Source organism: Eupeodes corollae, chromosome 2, assembly GCF_945859685.1.
Source record: "Eupeodes corollae chromosome 2, idEupCoro1.1, whole genome shotgun sequence".
Classification (NCBI taxonomy): domain Eukaryota; kingdom Metazoa; phylum Arthropoda; class Insecta; order Diptera; family Syrphidae; genus Eupeodes; species Eupeodes corollae.
The window spans coordinates 132,537,436-132,558,741 of NC_079148.1; the positions used below are offsets into that span (position 1 = coordinate 132,537,436).

The window sequence follows — 21,306 nt, forward strand, 5'->3', positions numbered from 1 at the left end:
CAGAGCTCGAACTGTCAAAAAAAATAATTGTGTTTCTTTTTTAGCTCTGATCATTCAGAGCTTAAAATTTGTGTTTTTTTTAGTTTTGAACATACTCAGGGCGCGCTCTGTTAGCTTCGAATAAAATAACAGAGTAAACGGAGTAAAATGCTGAACACAAACAATTCGATATTTGAAAGCCGGGAAATTAAAAATCATCGTCAAAACAATAAAAATGGCGGGAGATGCTGGTCGCTCTAGTGCAGAATGTAAGATAATTTAGAAAAAACTATAATTGCATATAGCATTTTTATGATTCAAATTTATTTCAGGCATCAAATGGACCAACGTTATGACAAGTCAAATCATGACAGTTTTGGCTGAAACACATACACGCTTCAGCTTTGGCTTCGTCTGCGTTACGTTAGGGCTGCTTCGAGGTTGCTTTGAATGACGTTTCTATTATTTCATCCCTCCAAAGAGAAAATATTTAGTTTGTTGACATTTTTTGTCTGTCAAACAAAGCAAATGTTCAGATAATTGAACTAAAGCTTCCGTTTGGAGTCGCATTACGTTACATTACGTTCTTTTCCTTACGATTGTCAAACGAAACGTGAGGTCGAAGCTCCATTGTGATAGCATGCATTGAATTCCTATGGCTGAACTGAAGCGTGTTTGTGTTTCAGCCATTATTGCTCAAGTTGTTTCATAATTAAATCAGAGGGCTCTGAACACACTCTGCTTAGAAATCTACTCTACTTTACTCTGTTCGCTCAGACTCTGCTCAGTGCTCAGCTCTGAACTAAAAAAGAAAAACGCCATAATGCAGCCTTGTTTTTAAATGGCATTACCAACATTTCGCTTAAATAATAAAAAACTTTATCTAAAATAATTCTGACTTCTACGTTTGTTTTATTTGTATTTATAAAACACCTTACTGCACTCATAAGTCACATTTAAGTTACCGCCAATTTTACTTAGAAAAAGACATTACCATCAATTTGTGACTTTTTTGATTTTATTCTAACTTTTCTAATACCCGATGCAATAAGGTCACACCATATAAATTATTCTAAAAATGATCGCCCTAAACAAGTGTCATTATATTGTAATCGAAAGATTTGCCCGCTGCACCCATATGTATGCACTTACATATGCATTCATATATTATTTATGTTACCCCTTGTTTTGCCTGCTCCATCAAATACTTAAACATGCACCTAGGAAGAAAAATTGCACCATTTGACCATGAGCTGCTAAAGCAACAGCGTCATGGCCACTCATTATGAATAACTGATGAACATACGCCACTATACCTACCTATCTACCTACCTACCTAAGGCATGGACAATAAGCTATGTCGAGCTGCGACGAGCGACGACAACGACGCACGACGGTAACGACGCGACGGACGTCAAGTTTAACGTTCCCATAAATTGAATTGATTGTTATTATAACATTTCTTTATCGTTAATAGCTTTCGCTCTCCCATCTCATTTGCATTGGGCGGAACTTGTTTGTTTATTATTTTTGTTCTTGTCTTCTAAAATAGATAGGGACTCTTTAGTACCTCTTTATATATAACACATGTACATATGTCTGAACGATGTACTCGAACGATGTACTCGATGAGGTATATTTTAAAGGGTATGGTTTTCTCGAAGGGTGTAATAAAATTTATTTTTAAACCTGGTTAATTAACATCAGGCCTAAGTGAAATGATTTTATCAAGGAAAAAGTCATTTGAAATCAAGTGTCATGAAAATGAATCAAAATGAATTCGTGGTGAATTCTAAAGTTTTAGTTAAGTTGGAAGAAACTTAGTCCTTAGTGAGTTTTCTTTGGGTAAAATAAATCAATTTATTTAATGGTCTGATTATCTCTTTCTAAGTTTTCATTGAACACAATAAATTGATTTATTTTGTATCCAACAGGGGCGCATGCAGGTAGGGGTTTTGGGGCTTGTTCGGTTCATTTAGATTAGCTTTAACTATAAATAAAAACAAATGTCAACTTAAATTTTTTCACTTCTTAAATTTTAACACAAGAATATTTTGAAACAAAAATAGCAACCTTGCTTGCCTTTATCGCGGTTTTTCCTATTTTTCAAGAAAAAGAATCAAATTCATAAAGAAAGTTACGAGATGTCTCCTAAATTCAATATCTTTAAACATTTGAATGTGTTTCTGCATTTAAACATACCTTAATGTAAGACACAAAACAATATGGCGCATATTCATAGTCATATTTCAAACCCGAGCTCTGTTTAGGTAGAAACAGGTTTTACCACAATTCTGAAAAATTGCACTTAAACCTATACAAAATGGCTTGCAGAGGAAAACAAAATAAATTGCGTTAGCTGGAGAACCAAAATCTTTGAAACCCTTTGAACTATTTAGTTTGCTGTTAGTTGAGAAATATTATGCAGTCAGGCTGGTGGTTGTAAGACTTTGAAGCACGCGGATATTAGATAACATTTCGATCTATAATATTTAGAAGGTCAATCATAAACTTCACTTTTTTTTCTCGAATCGATACAAATCGTCTTTATCTGTATAAGTACAGCATTCGTTTTCTGTTACTTGGTAGCATTCCAACATCCAGAAAAATATTGACATATGCTTGTCTTTTGACATTTTAATTTTTGTTTTTAAATGTTCAAATAAAATGTCTTGTAACTTAATTTTCTCAATCAGTTTGTTTATTGTTGACGTTTAATAGATTTAGAAACAGCTTAAACATAGGTTGATGACCAGGGCCAGAGGAGCCTTCGCTCTGACGAAACGGCTGTTTTTTAGCAGTCGGCTTGACCCCAGAGTGAAGGTAATTTGCTACATGGCCCTCATACGGCCAATGATCGTTTATGGTTGCCGTGTGTGGTTCAACGTTGCCCCTTCACAAAAGTTTCGGATGTTCGAGCGGCAGTGTTTACAACGCTGTACCGGTTTATATCCAACAGCCGAATCTTCTTACGTGCATTACTATTCCAACGAGGTTCTATTTTGAGTCCTAAAAGATCTTAACATACATAAATCTGCTGGTCCGGATGGTATCCCCGCTATTGTTCTGAAGAGGTGTTCTTCAACGCTGGCAAAACCACTGCGTAAGCATTTTCATCTGTCCTACTCCTCAGGTCTCGTTCCGAGTAGATGGAAAACCGCATTTGTCCAGCCTATTCCCAAAAAAGGCGAATCTTCCTCACCCTCTAACTACCGACCGATTGCACTTACGCCCCTTCTTTCCAAGGTCATGGAAACGCTGATTAATTATCAGCTCAAGAAATATCTTGAAGATCGAAAGCTTTTTAATGACCAGCAATACGGCTTTCGTAGTGGAGCAAATCTTTACATCGTTTTGGAGAAAGTAAGATTATTGCACTTGATATTTCAAAATCATTTGATAGGCTTTGACATCAGGCTCTCTTATCGAAAATTCGTGCTTTCGGTTTTCATGAATCCCTGCTTCATTGTATTAGTTATTACCTTTTGGATCGTTCAATACAAGTAGTATTGGATGGATTCAAGTCTGAAAACCATAAAATAAATGCTGGTGTGCCCCAGGGCTCTGTTTTATCTCCAACACTCTTTCTCATTTTTATTAATGATCTTCTGCAACATTTAATCCAATACATTGTTTCGCTGACGATAGTACTCTTAGCTTTTCATATTCGTTTTCAGACTCACATCCCTCTTCTTCGGATGTGGAACTGCAACGACAAAATATGATAAGCTCATTAAATTCCGATCCAAACAGCATTGTTCAATGGGGATTAAAAAACCGCGTGGAATTTAATGCTTCGAAAACCCAATGCTGTCTTGCATTGCCATTATCCATGGCTGGCACTTGCATCAATGAGACTGAACACCTCGATATTCTTGGTATGTGTGTCACCAACCACCTCTTGTGGAATGATCACATATTCGATGTCGCCAAAAAACCGCAAGGTGTTTGGGTTTCCTTAGGCGATGCAAGAAATATTTCACCCCTTCTGATCTGGCTGTTTTCTACAAGACTTACATTCTTCCAAAGCTTGAGTATAACTCCCATCTCTGGGCTGGTGCTCCTGCAACTTACTTAAGCCTCTTGAATAGTATTGAACGTAGAGCATTTAAATTGATAGATGATAATATCATCATAAGTTCATTTACTTCGCTTGAACATCGTCGTAAGGTCTCTTGTCTGACCCTTTTTTACCGTTATTTTAACGGCTTATGCTCTAGTGAAATAGCCAGTTGCATCCCTCCCCTTAAACAATACAACCGTAATACTCGCGCTTCTAGGAATGCTCATCAGTATATCCTCGAGCGCAACTTCGGTCCTACTGTCAAATACAGAGATTCGTTCTTTAGCCGTACTACGCGAATGTGGAATGCCTTACCACACTCTGTCTTTCCTAGTCATTGCAATATTCAGGAATTCAAAACAAAAGTGCACCGACATCTCCTTTTAAACCCTCTCTTATTATAAAAAAAAGATAAAAGTAGTTTAAAGCCAATATCTCAAACTTTTGAAAAGATATTCGAGTCGAAAATCAATTTTTACCAACTTTTATTAATTTTTTTGCTTAGGTTTTTTTTGTAAAAAAACTGTCAATTCGATTTTTCTCAAAAATTTTCAGAATGTTAAAAACAATATTTCTTAAAAGATAAACGGTGATTTTTTAAGAGCTTGAGAACTTTTTTTAGAAAAAAAAAAACGCATAAAATCTCATCGATTCTTTATTTGAAACGTTAGATTGGTACATGACATTTACTTTTTGAAGATAATTTCATTTAAATGTTGACCGCGGCTGCGTCTTAGGTGGTCCATTCGGAGAGTCCAATTTTGGGTAACTTTTTCGAGCATTTCGGCCGGAATAGCCCGAATTTCTTCGCAAATGTTGTCTTCCAAAGCTGGAATAGTTGATGGCTTATTTGTGTAGACTTTAGACTTGACGTAGCCTCACAAAAAATAGTCTAAAGGCGTCAAATCGCATGATCTTGGTGGCCAACTTACCGGTCCATTCCTTGAGATGAATTGTTCTCCGAAGTTTTCCCTCAAAATGGCCATAGAATCGCGAGCTGTGTGGCATGTAGCGCCATCTTGTTGAAACCACATGTCAACCAAGTTCAGTTCTTCCATTTTTGGCAACAAAAAGTTTGCTAGCATTGAACGATAGCGATCGCCATTCACCGTAACGTTGCGTCCAACAGCATCTTTGAAAAAATACAGTCCAATGATTCCACCAGCATACAAACCCCACCAAACAGTGCATTTTTCGGGATGCATGGGCAGTTCTTAAACGGCTTCTGGTTGCTCTTCACTCCAAATGCGGCAATTTTGCTTATTTACGTAGCCATTCAACCAGAAATGAGCCTCATCGCTGAACAAAATTTGTCGATAAAAAAGCGGATTTTCTGCCAACTTTTCTAGGGCCCATTCACTGAAAATTCGACGTTGTGGCAGATCGTTCGGCTTCAGTTCTTGCACGAGCTGTATTTTATACGGTTTTACACCAAGATCTTTGCGTAAAATCTTCCATGTGGTCGAATAACACAAACCCAATTGCTGCGAACGGCGACGAATCGACATTTCACGGTCTTCAGCAACACTCTCAGAAACAGACGCAATATTCTCTTCTGTACGCACTGTACGCATTCGTGTGGTTGGTTTAATGTCCAATAAAGTAAACTGAGTGCGAAACTTGGTCTCATTTGCATTAATTGTTTGCTCACTTGGTCGATTATGTAGACCATAAATCGGACGTAAAGCGCGAAACACATTTCGAACCGAACACTGATTTTGGTAATAAAATTCAATGATTTGCAAGCGTTGCTCGTTAGTAAGTCTATTCATGATGAAATGTCAAAGCATACTGAGCATCTTTCTCTTTGACACCATGTCTGAAATCCCGCGTGATCTGTCAAATACTAATGCATGAAAAACCTAACCTCAAAACAATCACCCTTTACAATTAGTTGAAAGCCATAATCTCAAATTTTTGAAAAGATATTTGAGTCGAAATTCAATTTTTACCAACTTTGAGTGAGGTTTTTTTTAGGTTTTTATTTTTTATAAGAAAACTGTCAATTTGATTTTCGTCAAAATTTTACAAGATGTTAAAAACTTTATTTTTCGTGGTACAAAATTGTTTTGGAGATAAAATCATTTTGTATTCGTAAAACTTTCCAGGTGACAATTTTTTTTTCAGTTTTCTTGATTTATAAAAAAAATCGTTAAACAATATGTTATATAAAATTTAACTCAATTCTCTAACGTTTTTGGTTTGTAAGACATAATGGATAAAGGTACATTAGCTTAGCCAAAATGGTCACCATTTTCTTAAACTCCTATGGTACAAAAAACCGCCCATGCAATTTTCTTGAGAGCCCTTTCTGCATCTTTCTGCCTTTTTATCTGTATAACAAAACTTATTTGAAGTCGATATCTCTTCTGGTTCTTGAGCTATGGACAACGAAAAAACGTAGCGAACGTACGTACACTCTCACGCACAATCATTTTCAAACGTCGAGAAATGTCAAAATTTTCAATTTGAAAAATCGGGCCCATTATAAAAACTTCCTATGGAAAGTTAAAAAATCTTCCTAGTATTTTGAATATCTATTCAAAATATTCTTATAAATTCTCTAAAGTCTCTAAGTTTCTATGAAAAACAAAAAATTGATCCTTATGAACTTTCAGAAAAAATATTTGTTTTAAAAAGAATTTAATACAAATTCAAAACACAAAATAAAGTAGCAAAACCATTCAAAGCTAACAAAGGTATCTACATAATGTATGTATGATTGTATGAAATATGTATGTAAAAAAGAGAAAATACCGACTCCTATATTTTCCCACAGCTATAAAACCACACGTTTATAATCCTTCATTATTCCCAACCCAACATGGCTTTGTAATAAAATGTACCTTTATCCATTTTACCCATCAGTCCCAGAGTCAGAGAAGACACAGAATCATCCTTATAAATTTATTCACGTCTATAAATATAAACATACGCAAAGCTATACCAGAAAGGTAGCTTATATTTACCTATACTTATATATGAAATCGTAAACACCACCATTTCCATATCTTCACATCATATCCTATCCCATATATACTATAGGTATGTATGTATTTAAGGTAAGGTAAGGTAAGGTAAGGTACGTTTATAATCATACCTACTTTTTGATCCATTTAATCTAGGTAGGACGAGTAGGCAGCAGGTAGGTAGTATGTATGAAGCCTTCTTTATACAAAAAATCTATGCCCCAGTTTTTCTCATTCAATTCGTAGATATATTTCCAGCCTCACATTTTCCTTTTTCATTTGTTTGCCTCTCTACCCCTGGAGCTGAAGCTACAAACTAGCAATATTCACAACTTGTGTGCTGTGCTGTGCTTATTTTTCCATTTTAAAGAAACATAAAAAAGCAGGCACAACACTCAAAAAATAAAAAATGTTTTCTATGCTGAAATGTCTATTGCTCTAGATTAATGTGCTTCTGAATACACTCGAAGGACCAAATAAAAAAGGAACCCTAAATATGGGTTACCATTGATTTAATATGCCGTCCTACTTTTTATTTGAAGAAGCGCAACAAAAAAATAAGAACTGTAATAATTGACAGGACAATGGAATAATCGTAATACACCTTCCTTAACATTTATTTGATGAATGATGTAAATTTAAGGACTTTTTATCGTTTTCTTTTGTGTGATGAGCTTACCCACCTGTTTCTATCACTGACGCTTAGACTTGACGATGTTGGATACTCCATGAGTCGCCGGCCCTCAATGGGGCGGCAGGCCCCGGCAGATTAGTTGCAACCCAAAAACACATTTAAACTGTGTGTAAGTTATGCTCTCTAATTTCGTAAAAGGACACTTTTCACAGCCGAGCATATACAAATTTTAAAACACACCCATAGACTCACACTCGAGGCACAACTGCAAATAGGAAAAACAAAATAAACCGCAGGAATAAAAAAAAATTAAAATGGTCCACTGACCGCAACACCGGAACCGGGGATAAAGCGATTGAATATTTGTTATCCTTTGGCACAGTTTACACAAGAAACCCCTACCACTCTGCGTTTTGTGGACTAAAAATATTTTTATTTTATTACTTTTGTAATAATTTTGCACGCTAAAACGTAACGCGCATGCAGACAACCTTAATTTATTCCTTCTTGTACAGGAAATAGGATTACTTAATATATGAACCAAACTTTTGAAACCTTACTTCCGGATTTCTGATGAATACCGCCCGCCCGGTCTTCACATTCTCTCACACGTTTTGTTTTCGGCGTGCGTCGTCGTCGTCGTTCGTTACTCGTCACTTTATAGAACCGAAAAAAAAATATTCATCATCCTTTGTAAGGACATTTTATTTTTTTGGGCAATTTACTTTACATGCAGGGAGCTTTTTCTCGAAAAGGCTGCTGCAGGATGACACTATACCTACTGCACACGAAACGATTAAAAAAAAAATCTTCTTTCAACATTGATCAAGGATGTTGGTTTTAATTTCTTTTTTTTTTGTTTAAATGAATCACAACGAGTTATGGTTTTTATCACAATTTAATTATAATTATTATTTTTATTACTATGCCTTGGTTTATTATCTATTTTTTTGTTTGATTATTATTATTTTTGCAAGGATAAGAAGGAATGAAGAGGTACAACATATCCTTGCATACGCGTATATGAACGGACGAATGAGAATTTTGCGTTCCAAATGCGGAAGTGTCAAGGCATAAACTGGAATTTGCCGTGTATGTTGTTAGAGCGAAAGCACTTCACGTGTGCCTCCGTGTCGCGCGCGCTCTTCGTAACCCCTCGAATTGAAACTTGAAACATCATCACCACCACACCACCATCAGGATTCAGGAATCAGGAAGGACGATTCTGTTTGAGGCAGGACTAAAGAACGATATATAAATATACCGCTAACAACACTCGAGAAGGGAGAACATTAGAGAATAGATGATATAGTTATGGGATAGTGTAAAAGGACGAAACCAAAATGGATAATGCTTTCTATCTCTCTTCAACTTCCTCTCTCACACACTCTCTTTCTCTCTCTCTATACGGAAAAAGCTTTATTTTTATTTTGAGAAGATGGTCGATGAACGATGACAGGAAAGGAAAAAAAGAGAATAGTTGATGTACATTATTTGCGGAGGCTTTACGTCTATTAAGATGTCTCAAAATGGTTACTAAATCAGTGTTGCTGTGTGACTATGTTCTGCTTTGAAAGCATCGGAAGGAGCAAAACAAATTTTAAATCAGTTCGTTCTTGTTTTCCTAGTTCAAATGTCAGTGTCACTTATGGCTGAATAACAAACACGCTTCAGTTTCGGCTTCACCTGACGTTTACGAGTTCAGCCATTGGAATTCAATGCATGATATCACAATGGAGCTTCGACCTCACGTTTCGTTTGACAATCGTAAGGAAAATAACGTAATGTAACGTAATGTGACTCCAAACGGAAGTTCTAGTTTATGGCTGAATCACAAACACGCTTCAGATTCGGCTTCGTCTGCGTTACGATGGGTCTTCTTCGAGGTTGCTTTCAATGACATTTCTATTATTTCATCCCTCCAAAGAGCAAATATTTTGTTTATTGGCATTTTTTTTACAGCTATTGAGCTGTCAGACAAAGCAAATGTTTAGATAATTGAACTAGAGCTTCCGTTTAGAGTTACGTTACGTTACATTACGTTCTTTTCCTTACGATTGTCAAACGAAGCTCCATTGTGATAACATGCATTGAATTTCTATGGCTGAACTCGTAAATGTCAGCTGAAGCGTGTTTGTGATTCAGCCATTAATTATCTGAACTTTTGCTTTGTCTGACAGCTCAACAGATGTAAAAAAATGTCAACAAACAAAATATTTGCTCTTTGGAGTGATGAAATAATAGAAATGTCATACGAAGCCGAAGCTGAAGCATGTTTGTGATTCAGCCATTAAAAAAACGTGTTATTTCACTTAACAAACAAAATTGAACGAAACTTGACGAAAAGCATACAAATCTGAAATTATGAGCAAGACATAAAGTTTTCTTTGAATTTGTTTACTTTTGTACAGCCAAATGAATGCAGCTCCTCATTCTATTGACTATTTGTTTGATTACCGTTATTTTGTTATAAAGGGTGATTTTTTTGAGGTTAGGATTTTCATGCATTAGTATTTGACAGATCACGCGGGATTTCAGACATGGTGTCAAAGAGAAAGATGCTCAGTATGCTTTGACATTTCATCATGCATAGACTTACTAACGAGCAACGCTTGCAAATCATTGAATTTTATTACCAAAATCAGTGTTGGGTTCGAAATGTGTTTAGCGCTTTACGTCCGATTTATGGTCTACATAATCGACCAAGTGAGCAAATAATTAATGCGATTGTGACCAAGTTTCGCACTCAGTTTACTTTATTGGACATTAAACCAACCACACGAATGCGTACAGTGCGTACAGAAGAGAATATTGCGTCTGTTTCTGAGAGTGTTGCTGAAGACCGTGAAATGTCGATTGGTCGCCGTTCGCAGCAATTGGGTTTGTGTTATTCGACCACATGAAAGATTTTACGCAAAGATCTTGGTGTAAAACCGTATAAAATACAGCTCGTGCAAGAACTGAAGCCGAACGATCTGCCACAACGTCGAATTTTCAGTGAATAGGCCCTAGAAACATTTCCGAAGAAATTCGGGCTATTCCGGCCGAAACGCTCGAAAAAGTTACCCAAAATTGGACTTTCCGAATGGACCACCTAAGACGCAGCCGCGGTCAACATTTAAATGAAATTATCTTCAAAAAGTAAATGTCATGGACCAATCTAACGTTTCAAATAAAGAATCGATGAGATTTTGCAAATTTTATGCGTTTTTTTTTTTAAAGTTCTCAAGCTCTTAAAAAATAACCGTTTAATTGTCATCTTATTTATTGGATGCCGCATATATCCACTAAGCTTGACAATAGCTTAACCGAATCCCATATTGTATTTACGTCTAAGGCATTCCTGATAAATTTAAAGAAGTCAGTACTGACAATGTGTCTTACAATTGGCAATTGGCTGTTCTTAACTTTCATTGTGAACGTACCCTAAATCAGTATCCGAACTGTCAAAGTTAAAAAACTCTTTAAAAGAAAAATGTTATAAATTTTACGAACATTTTACTACTAAAATGCAAAATCGATGATTTTGAACAAAAACACTCTAGTAAGATAATAATCCTCGGTAGCCATATTGGTTTGCCTGCAAGCCAAACCGGAAACCGGACTTATAAACTCTTTTTAGTATGCTTGTGATTTCACCTCTAAATTTATGAAATTTCCCCTAAAAACTTAGTAGTTGATTCTATGTAAAGCCTAGTACGCAGCTGAAGTGAAACGAGAAACGGAAAAAAATTTGTGGAGAGTTCTGTCAGCTGTCAAAAACAATTGACAAGTTCTGACAGTCAGCTGCTGGTAAACAAAAGTAAAAAATAATTCTATTTATTAACATTTTGTTGAGCAGATAGTACATGGTTTTTTCATTACTGCAGCTATATTACTCCAGAGGCTAGCAACGGCCAAAGTATTTTTGTGAAGCCTATGATCGAACTTCCAAATAGCTTCACTCCGAAGAGATCAATTTTTTTTCTTCGGTTTATTTTTTGAAAGTTGAAGTTCACTGCTCGTCTTCATCACTTCTTGCACATCACCAAAAACATCTTCAACATCCTGAGTTTCCGATTCAGACAAATCCATTTTATTTTAAATTTTAAATCAAATATAAATCAAAGTCAAAACACCGAAAGTCACGAGTAAACAATTTTTTTTATCAATACAAAAATTAAACGTCAAAATTTCGCAAGTACTTAATATGCCGCGCAATTAAATTGAGAGCGAAAAGAGTGGAGAATTGTTCTTAGAAATCTAGTACAGCTATCCACTAAAATGACACATTTTTTCGTTCAGCAGCGTATTGAAAAACGAAAAGCACAGCGAAATTTTTCGTTTATGATTTCATTATGTCATTTTTGTATGAAAATTTTCGTTTTGCATCAGCAGCGTACGTAAGCGTGAACACGTCAATTTTTCTCATTGAATTCGTCCACATTACAAATACAACAATGTAAACAAATGGATTTTGTTTGAGGGTTTTTGATTTTAGTATATGGCGTTTTTTGGGGCCGGAAACCGGAAATGTCATTGGAACTCTTTGTTTTTAATGATGAAAATAAACTTCACGTTGCCGTCAATGGAAACGTCAAAAGTGACATGTTGGTTGTTCAACTTAATTGTGGATATCCTTCAGTGTGTGTCATTTTTCCTGAGTTTTTGGATTTATAAAAAATAAAACTTCAAAGGCAACTCTCTTCTACATAAATTTACCTGTGCGTGTATTTTTCAACACTTTTGTTTGAAAGAGATGGAGAAAACCTAAAGCCGATATAGGGAAGCAGAAGCAAACGATAACAAAAGTCCTTGCAAAGCTCAAAATATTCTCTCATTTACACAGCCTGAAAAATTGAGTGCATTGCATCGCGCTATAAAGCTCTTTTTATCGTTGTCGTCGTCGTCGTACTTGTCGTGTCGTCGCACACTGTTGTCTCCAACTCCAACATGCTGTCACAAGGCAATCCCTTTTAATCTAGGTCATGGCCGATGCACTCGGCTTGGCTTGTGTTACCCCTTGAATCTGGGAAAATGTGCGCTGTTTATCGACAAAAAAAAGAAACGAACACACAAAAAATAGACTTTTAAAGCCAGAACACATAAATTGAGAGAAAATATAGTAAAAGCTTTCAGTTGGAAGGAGATGGAATGAGTAGGAATTTATAAAGTTGATAAACTTTATTCTCTGCATACTTTTATGTTTCCTTTTTATTTAATTCTTTTTTTTCTATCAAATTCCCATAAGGAAAGTTGATAGTGCATAAAGATATCCTTGCAATAAACATATAAAATAGAATATATGGCAAACGGTTGGAAAAGCGCAGACACATCTGGAGGAAGAAGATGTTTCAACTTTAATAGTTTTCCGAACGTGGTCACCACGTGAAATTTGTTTCCTCTTTTAACTGTCTGCAATAATTTTTATTTTGAAAACGCGGTGCATGAAATATTCATTTATATTCTTTCTCTTATTCCTGCTCCTCGTTTAGAACTCAGGAAGGACATTTGACAGGAAAAATGTTAAGGTGATGCATGAAAAATTGATTATGACCATTCGCCTACACACCATCATCGCACCGCCATCTCGTTATATATGTATGAGGATGTGAATTTTTAAAGAAATGTTCATTAGAGACGTATGCACAAACATATGAACATGTACAGGATGCATAATAAATATATTTAAATAAACTAACGCTATAGCGAAAGCGGTTTATCCTTGAGAGCGAAAATACACAAAAAAAATAAATTTAAAAAAGGTTTATGCCAACTCCTGGGGGCAGCGCGAGGCTTTTATTTAACAAGATCCTAAATTTTTATATTTTTGTTTAGCGCACTATGTAGGAACATAAATACATACATGCCCAGCCCAGCCTTTATACACACAGAACATGCTTGCGTACAAAGTCAAAACATCTTGATAATATTCTTGAGATAAACCTTGAGTCGACGACGACGAGCGACGCTTTGGTGAAAATGAAAAAATAATGTCCTTGAGTGTTTTGTTGTTGGTGTTTTTTTTTCTGTTTTTAATTTTAACTTTTCATCACGATTTTATAATAACAATCTTAAAATAAGGCATAGCGATGAGTTTTGGGATGGGACATTTTTATGTTTTACACCTCATGACCTTCGGCTGTCAACAAGTTTGGAATGTCAAAAGAAATGTATTGTTCTTTGTGTTAGAATTCATAATTCATTTACAAAATTTGTGTCAAACGAAGAAGTGGAAAAGAATAAATTCAAACGTTTGTCTTAATAAAAATGGCATCTTAATAAAACCAAAATTTTTTTAATTTGCACCTGAAAAAGACACCCTGTTCGAAAAGATGGAGTTTTCTTATAAAATTGTTAACTATTGGGGTTTTCCATGCATATATAAGGATACCCTTTCGATAATAACACTTAAAAATATGCAATCAGTGCATTACCGCCTCTAGTCACATCAGTATCTGTAAATGTTTCATGTCAAAAAAATTGTCTTTCTCATATTTCCAAAGGGTTCTCATAGGAGTTCCTTCTCAACGAATTCTTCAGGAACCATATTTCCAAAGGGTTCTCATAGGAGTTCTTTCTCAACGAATTCTTCAGGAACTTAAACTGGTCACTGGATTTCAGCGCAGATAATTTGTATCCCAAATAGGGTAAAAGAGGCTGGGATGTGACCCATTATGTGTGTCGATTTGTCTTGCTTAAAAGTTTGTGGGGATGTTCAAATGATAGACATGTGCATTCAAGAGGACACAAGCGTCCCCAGAATCTTCTCAAAACCAACCTCTGTCTATCAACTCCTACTCTCACCTCCCAGTGGTGAATATCGGATGCCTAGTACCTCAACTGGAGATTGGGTTCCAACCCCAGTGGAAAGTTGTTGGGGGCAGCAAACGAGAGAGGTGGGGAGAGGTGTTTCCACTAAGGCACCTCTCCTTATCCAGGCGGCATCGGAGGAATTCCCGAAATAGAATCAATGGTGGCGGCTACAGTTCCAGTAAGGTTGAACTACTTAGTGAACACCTTATAGGGCTTTTTTGACTTATTCGGAGCCCAGGCCTGTAAGGAGCGGTTTTATCCAGCTCCCAATCCTTGGAGTTATACTTAGGATCTGGCCCTACAGGTTGGGGGTTGTGCGTCGGGGTGACTTCCTGGCTACGTAAAAGCTTTCATAGTTGCGAAGCACCAACAAGCCTCGGATACGGACGGATTTACTGTTGACAACCAACGCAAACGAATTAAGGACAACGAATTTCGGATATGCACGTGGAATGTTAGGTCCCTTAACAGACCAGAGGATCTGCCGCCAACACAATGTATCGAAAACCAGTGGCAACATTGCCAAGATGCAATCAGAGAAGCCGCCTATGATGTGCTGGGTTTCAAACAGCCACCAACAAGGAACCCCTGGTTTGATGATTAATGTCGGCAGGCAAATGCAGCCAAACAAGAGGCGCGCAAAGCGGCACTGCATAAAAGGACGAGAGCTGGTCGTGAGCTCTATGAGCAGAAGAGGCGGGAGGAACGCCGACTTCTCAGAAAAAAAAGAGAGGGCATGAGAACCGTGCGGTCGAAGATGTTGAGAGGTATAAAGCAAGAATGAGGTTCGAAAGTTTTATGAACAGGTGAAACGAAATTCACAGGTACATAAACCTAGAACCGAAGGCTGCAAAGACGAAAGTGGAAACATCAAAGTGGAACCGCAATCAATGCTGAGGATATGGAAGGGCTACTTCGATATCCGACGACGAACTGAATTCCGCTGTCAGGCAGGATGATCCATTCAACATAGACGACGAAAGCCAACAATCGCGTGCTCCCGACTTAGACGAAGTAAGGATTGCCATATCTAAGCTGAAGTCTTATAAAGCCGCTGGAGAGGATGGCTTGAATGCCGAGCTCTTTAAAGCAGCTGGAGATAAGTTAGTTAGGAGCATGCACCAACTTATCTTTAAGATATTGTCGGAAGAAAGCATGCCCAATGAACAGAACCTCAGTATTGTTTGTCCGATCTTGAAAAAGGAGTCCCTCTGCACCAACTATAAATGCATCAGTCTACTTAACATCGCCTATAAAATCTTCTCTGCCGTAATATGTGAACGTCTAAAGCCCATCGTCAACAACCTGATAGGTCCTTATCAGTGTCGTTTTAGATCAGGAAAGTCCACAGTCGGAAAAAATATTCACATTACAGCAGATCCTGGTAAAAACCAAATAACACCAAATTGACACCCACTATCTTTTAATCGATTTCAAGGCCGCATATGACAGCATCTAGTGGGACGAGCTGTATAGAGCCATGTCTAGTTTTGGCATCCCTGCCAAACTCGTCCGTTTGTGCAGGATGACCATGGAGAATTCACGCTGCTCCATAAAGGTTGGAATCAACTTAACAGAACCTTTCGATGTCAAAAAAGGTTTCAGACAGTTTGATGCGCTGTCATGCGATTTTTTTAACATAGTGCTTGAAATAATTGTGCAGAGCTCACACGTCAACACTAGAGGCACTATCTTTCAAAAGTCTTTCCAATTAGCAGCATATGCTGATGACATTGACATAATCGGAAGAACTCAGCGTGATGTCAATGGGGCTTTTGTGAGTATTGAGGCAGAAGCGGCAAAAATGGGTTTAACGGTTAATGAGGGCAAAGCAAAGTACATGCTGTCGTCTAGAAAGGACATACAACACCGACGTTTTGGTCAAAACGTCACAATCGACACACGTAACTTTGAGGTAGTCAAGGACTTCATCTACCTAGGCTCCGCTGTAAACGCAGAAAACAACACCAGCGCTGAGATCAAACGCAGAATACCTCTTGCTAACTGCTGTTTCTTTGGACTAAGAAAGCAATTGAGTGGTAAAATCTCCTCTCGAGGGACCAAAGTGTTGCTATATAAGACCCTTATCATCCCCGCCCTGCTATACGGTGCAGAAGCATGGACTATGATAAAAGAGGATGAAAGCACCTTGGGTCGCTTCGAGAGAAAAGTTCTTCGTGTGATCTACGGTCCCGTATGCATCGACCTGTACGGGCTGTACAGCGACGTAGACTTAGCCAGAAGGGTAAAAGTCCAACGACTAAGATGGCTGGGTCATCTAGAGCGCATGGAAACCAATGCTCCGGCCCGGAAAGTCTTCGAATCCACACCCGAATCAGGTGGCGCGCACAAGTGGAAGGTGACCTCACCCAACTTGGACCGCGAAACTGGAGATATCTAGCTAGGGACCGAGCTAGATGGAGAGGTTTGTTGGGTGAGGCCCTAGTTCACACAGGACTGTAGCGCCACCATAAGTAAGTAAGTATACTCAAAATATTGTTGCCAACTTTTAGTAAATTTTTTTTATAAAAATTCTATTCGCAACTTTGTAACAAAACACAAAACCTACAAAAACAATAAAAAATTGGTAATAAATATTTTTATGAGAACAAAGAAAGATTTTAACTTCAATTTGTGTTTTTATGTCTCACAAAATATTTTTTTAAAGTTTTAGAAATTTCGACAGACGTTCACGAATAGAGAGTTATACAGTTCTATTCACTTGATTAGACGCACACATTTCTTTTTACATAAATTTGATTTTTTTATAAGTGTGTGCAAGAATTATCAATTGCAATTGCATTTTTTAGAAAGCTTATTAAAAATGGTGGGTGAGTGGAAGATAACGGATATTTTTTCTCTTTTTTTTATATGCTGTAAGAAAAAGTGAAGTTTTTTTTTGTTCACATGATTACACGCCCCTAAACAATGGTAGTAAAAATAAAACACAGACTTTTTGATTTATTTTTTTCTCATTTATTTTGTTTGTATGTTTCTTTTATATTTTTCGTACTTTGTAGAACCACCATGTGTTAAAATCACATCAAAAATTCTATTTTTCTTTAAGGAAATCTTCTTCCAGGCTTCTTTAATGGCAACAATTAGTTCTTCACAGGTCTCATACTGCCTACCTCCTTCGTAAATTTGACGCGTGAGCCATCCCCAAACATTTTAAATTATATTGAGGTCAGGTGAATAAGGTGGCCATGACAGCAATTCCACATTTTCGGCGGCCAGAAAGGTTTTGACAACACGAGCGTTGTGGATTTTCGCATTATCTTGTTGAAAAATCCAAGGTATAGGTCCAAACAGTTCTTTCATAGCGGGGAAGGCTGATTCCAAAAGAGCTTTGTGGGAAAGTCCCGTCATTTTGTTGGAAACGAACACCAAATCGAACGCCCCATAGTACGAAATGGCTCCCCAAACCATTATTCCTCCTTGCCTCGAATATTGACGTGTCAGAAACTTTTCCTCTTTTCTTACATCATGGAAATAGTAGTTATGCCTATCAGGGCCATCCAAATTAAATTTGTTTTCATCTGAAAAAACGACATTTCGCCAATTCAGCACCCTTCCAAGCTCGGTATCCCACGTCATGTGAAGGCGTGTGAATTCCAACCACTGTTCTTTTCGTACGGCGTTTAGTGGAGGTTTTTTTAAGTTTTTTTTTAATTTCAGATGGTCTGCGATCAAAATAGCCCGCCGAACAGTGGATATCTTGCAGTTATTCCGGCTTTTTCCTTTTTTTTGCTGGTGGAGGCAGCTGAATTTGACGCAATTCTTATAAGTATTCTTTTGTCCTGAGGAGTTAAAGCAGTTTTTGTCCGTCCCTTGTAATTCGTTCCATATGAAGCACTGTTTTTTATGTAATTCCTTATAACATGGTCACTTCGGCCTATTTTTTTGGCAATACTTCTCATGGCAAACCCTTCGGAATGGAACGCGTCAATTTTTCCTTTTGCTTCCGCTGTTAAAACTTTTTTTCCCATTTTTGATTAAAAACAATATTAAATGCTCTTAAATGTTTAAACTTTGAAGCGAACTCAAATCCACGTACTAGTTCACGACCAAATAAATAATTTAAAGTGGGCGTCTAATCAAGTGAACAAAAAAAACTTCACTTTTTCTTACAGCATATAAAAAAAAAGAGAACAAATATCCGTTATCTTCCACTCACCTACCGTTTTTAATAAGCTTTCTAAAAAATGCAATTGCTTAATAATTCTTGCACACATTTATAAAAAAATCAAATGTATGTAAAAAAAAATATGTGCGTCTAATCAAGTGAACAGAACTGTATGTGCAGGTCACACCTCAGCCTCTTTTTTTTTATTTATTTTTAAATCGATCTTCTTAATTCCTTTAATTTGGTCTTTAAAATTTCCAAGTATTCTTGCACTTTATACTCTTTCTTCGTATTCTTGTATAACGGAGATATGTATGTAATATGTGTTTTACTTGTCGACAATGCTTCTGTCCTTATGACTTGTAGAGTATTACGATATCTTTAAACTTCGCTTTAAGTCTAATGTTTCATTTGATATTCGTTATACGCTGTTTATACTTTCCTATCGTATTGAAAATATTTTAACTTTGAAAAAAAATCACTCATACGCCACAGTGTATCTTTATGTAATTTCAATTAATTCCTCTTGTTTGTCCATTGATATTTTTATTTCTTTGTATAAACGGTGTTCGTTCTTGCGTTAAAAACCTTAAATTTACATAAAAGTAGCTTCCCAGTCTATGCAGAGATTCAGAGGAAAAATGAAATTAAAAAAAAATATTCTAGACAGTATCATCTAATTTAAGCACATATAAATTTTTTTTCTTTTATATAAATCATGATGCTCTGTGTCCTAATTTCCATCCAATTGCTTCATGTTCTACTTTTGAGGAACTCATTCTCGTTGCATTATCCTCCAGTCGGCAGCCGCTCGGCTTTGCATGTCCTTAATTTTTTAATGACTGCTGCAGGCGCGCGTTCACATCATTCACCATCATCAGCATATGCCCCTCGCATCTGCCTCGTCTCTCTATGCTTCTCCTGATGATGGTGGTGGTGTTGCTGCTGGTGGTGCTGGAGCTAGAGCTAGAGCTGGAGCCTCTGCTGTGCATAACTTTTATTTTATTTTCTATGCATAAAGGGTAGATTTGCACAAACAAAAAACCGACTGCACTTCCACCCCGGTCGGTGCCTCTTTTTATATTTTAGCCTTCTTTCTATTTTGTTGTTGTTGTTTTTTTCTAGTTTTGTTGCTCTAATTTGGGTGCAAGTCTTTCGCGAACTAATTTTTTGTTGTTAACTCTTAGCTATGGTCTTGTTTTTGTTTTCTCTGATGGGGCTTTCTTTTTCTTGTTGTTTTTATTTTTTTGGAAAACAATGTTCAACGATTTGGAGAATTTTACCCTTTAGGCTAAAGTTTTCCTCTTCCAGAATGAATCGTGAATAGAATTGAGGGAGGAAATTTTTACAAAAAAAAAAAAATAAAGGAATCTGGAACAATGACACTCATAGCCATAGTCAAGACATAACCACAGCCACATCCAACGCTGCTGTTGCCGACGACGACGCCGCACACCAAAAGTGGAATAATGGACAAAGTGAAACCATTGGTAAAGTAGTACACATAAATGGGTTCATGCGATGTATAGTGCTTGATTTCAATATTTTTCAGACTTTCGTAAACATCAGCAATAGGACATAACGTACAAACATATATTAAAACCAAAAATAAAAGCCTTAAAGTAGCTAGCTATCGCAACACACACCAAAGAACTATGCGGTGCAATAATTTTTTAACACATTTTTGGTCTTGCGAATTATGTCATACCCTATTTTATTAATATGAAAATAGAACTTTGAATTACAATGCTCAACAAAGTTTTTTTTTTCTGTTCTGCCAAGGGTTTTCTTTGTTCTGAATTGGAATCTCACCTCATAATTTCTCTATAAATGTTTCGCTTCCTGGTGATTGAGAAAGCTTTTTGAAAAAAAAAGTCTTCGGAGTTCTTGTAGAATTGGACAAACGTCTAAAAAGTGGTTGACATCTTCGATTCCATTTCGATTGCAGAGGTTACACCTGGGATTATCATTTCTGTGAGGTTTGTAATTCAGATTTAGCATCTCAGTTCTTGCTTCAAACAAAGTACCTATTTGATTTGCAGAAAGATTACTATTAAAATAATTGTTTACAAACAAAGTGTGATTGAGTTGCTTATATACCAATCTGCTTGGAGAGGTTCGAGTCCTCTTCAAGAACTTGAGATACAATGAATCATCAACCAAAGAGAAGTTGTACCAATGTTTAGATTAAATCCGTGTGCATTTGCTATTTCATACCATTCTTTAAACGGCGATAAATTCCTTCGGAATGTGAAATCCATCATTTGCTTATGAAGATTTTCATTTGACCTTTGCATTACTTTTATTATGTAAGCGGCATTAAATTTAAGATTTTTTAGAAAAATCGGAGGGATCTCTGATTCCACATGTACAGCGTAAGTTGGTGTATAGTTTGAAAGTTTAAATACTCGTTTAAAAAAGAAGCGTTGCACTATCTCAAATTCTTCAAGATCTAGGTAGCCAAAAACTTGACTTGCATAGCATAAGCATGAGTTTACAGTAGCTTCAAAAACTCTAAATTTAGCTGAGATGTCTATGTACTTATTGCAGAAGATTTTGTTCCATATAAGTTTTTGCCGATAAGCATTTTTCCTTAACATGGGGCCTGAAATCTAGATTGCTACAAAATAGAACACCTAAATACTTAAATTGGCTAACCACCTCTATAGGTTCACGATCCAATGACCATGCTTCTAGCGGGTTTCTCCTTCGACGGATGCTTTGAAAAATCATAATTTTT

General features: G+C 36.7%; 1 protein-coding gene across 3 annotated transcripts in view; it reads right to left on the minus strand.

Moving 5' to 3' along the window:
* Positions 1 to 8,794, minus strand: part of LOC129944270 (ecdysone-induced protein 78C) — a 143,251-nt gene extending 134,457 nt beyond the window's left edge. The window contains exons 1-2 of one of the 3 annotated variants that reach the window (XM_056053597.1): positions 7,973 to 8,794; positions 7,695 to 7,910 (exon numbers count right to left, since the gene is read on the minus strand). In XM_056053597.1, coding sequence (XP_055909572.1) covers positions 7,695 to 7,741 — 47 coding nt within the window. In that variant the 5' untranslated portion in view covers positions 7,742 to 7,910; positions 7,973 to 8,794. Of the gene's footprint in view, positions 1 to 7,694 lie in introns of all 3 variants that reach the window. The other 2 variants (XM_056053599.1, XM_056053596.1) reach the window with 2 other exon arrangements.
* Between the last annotated feature and the right edge of the window lie 12,512 nt (positions 8,795 to 21,306).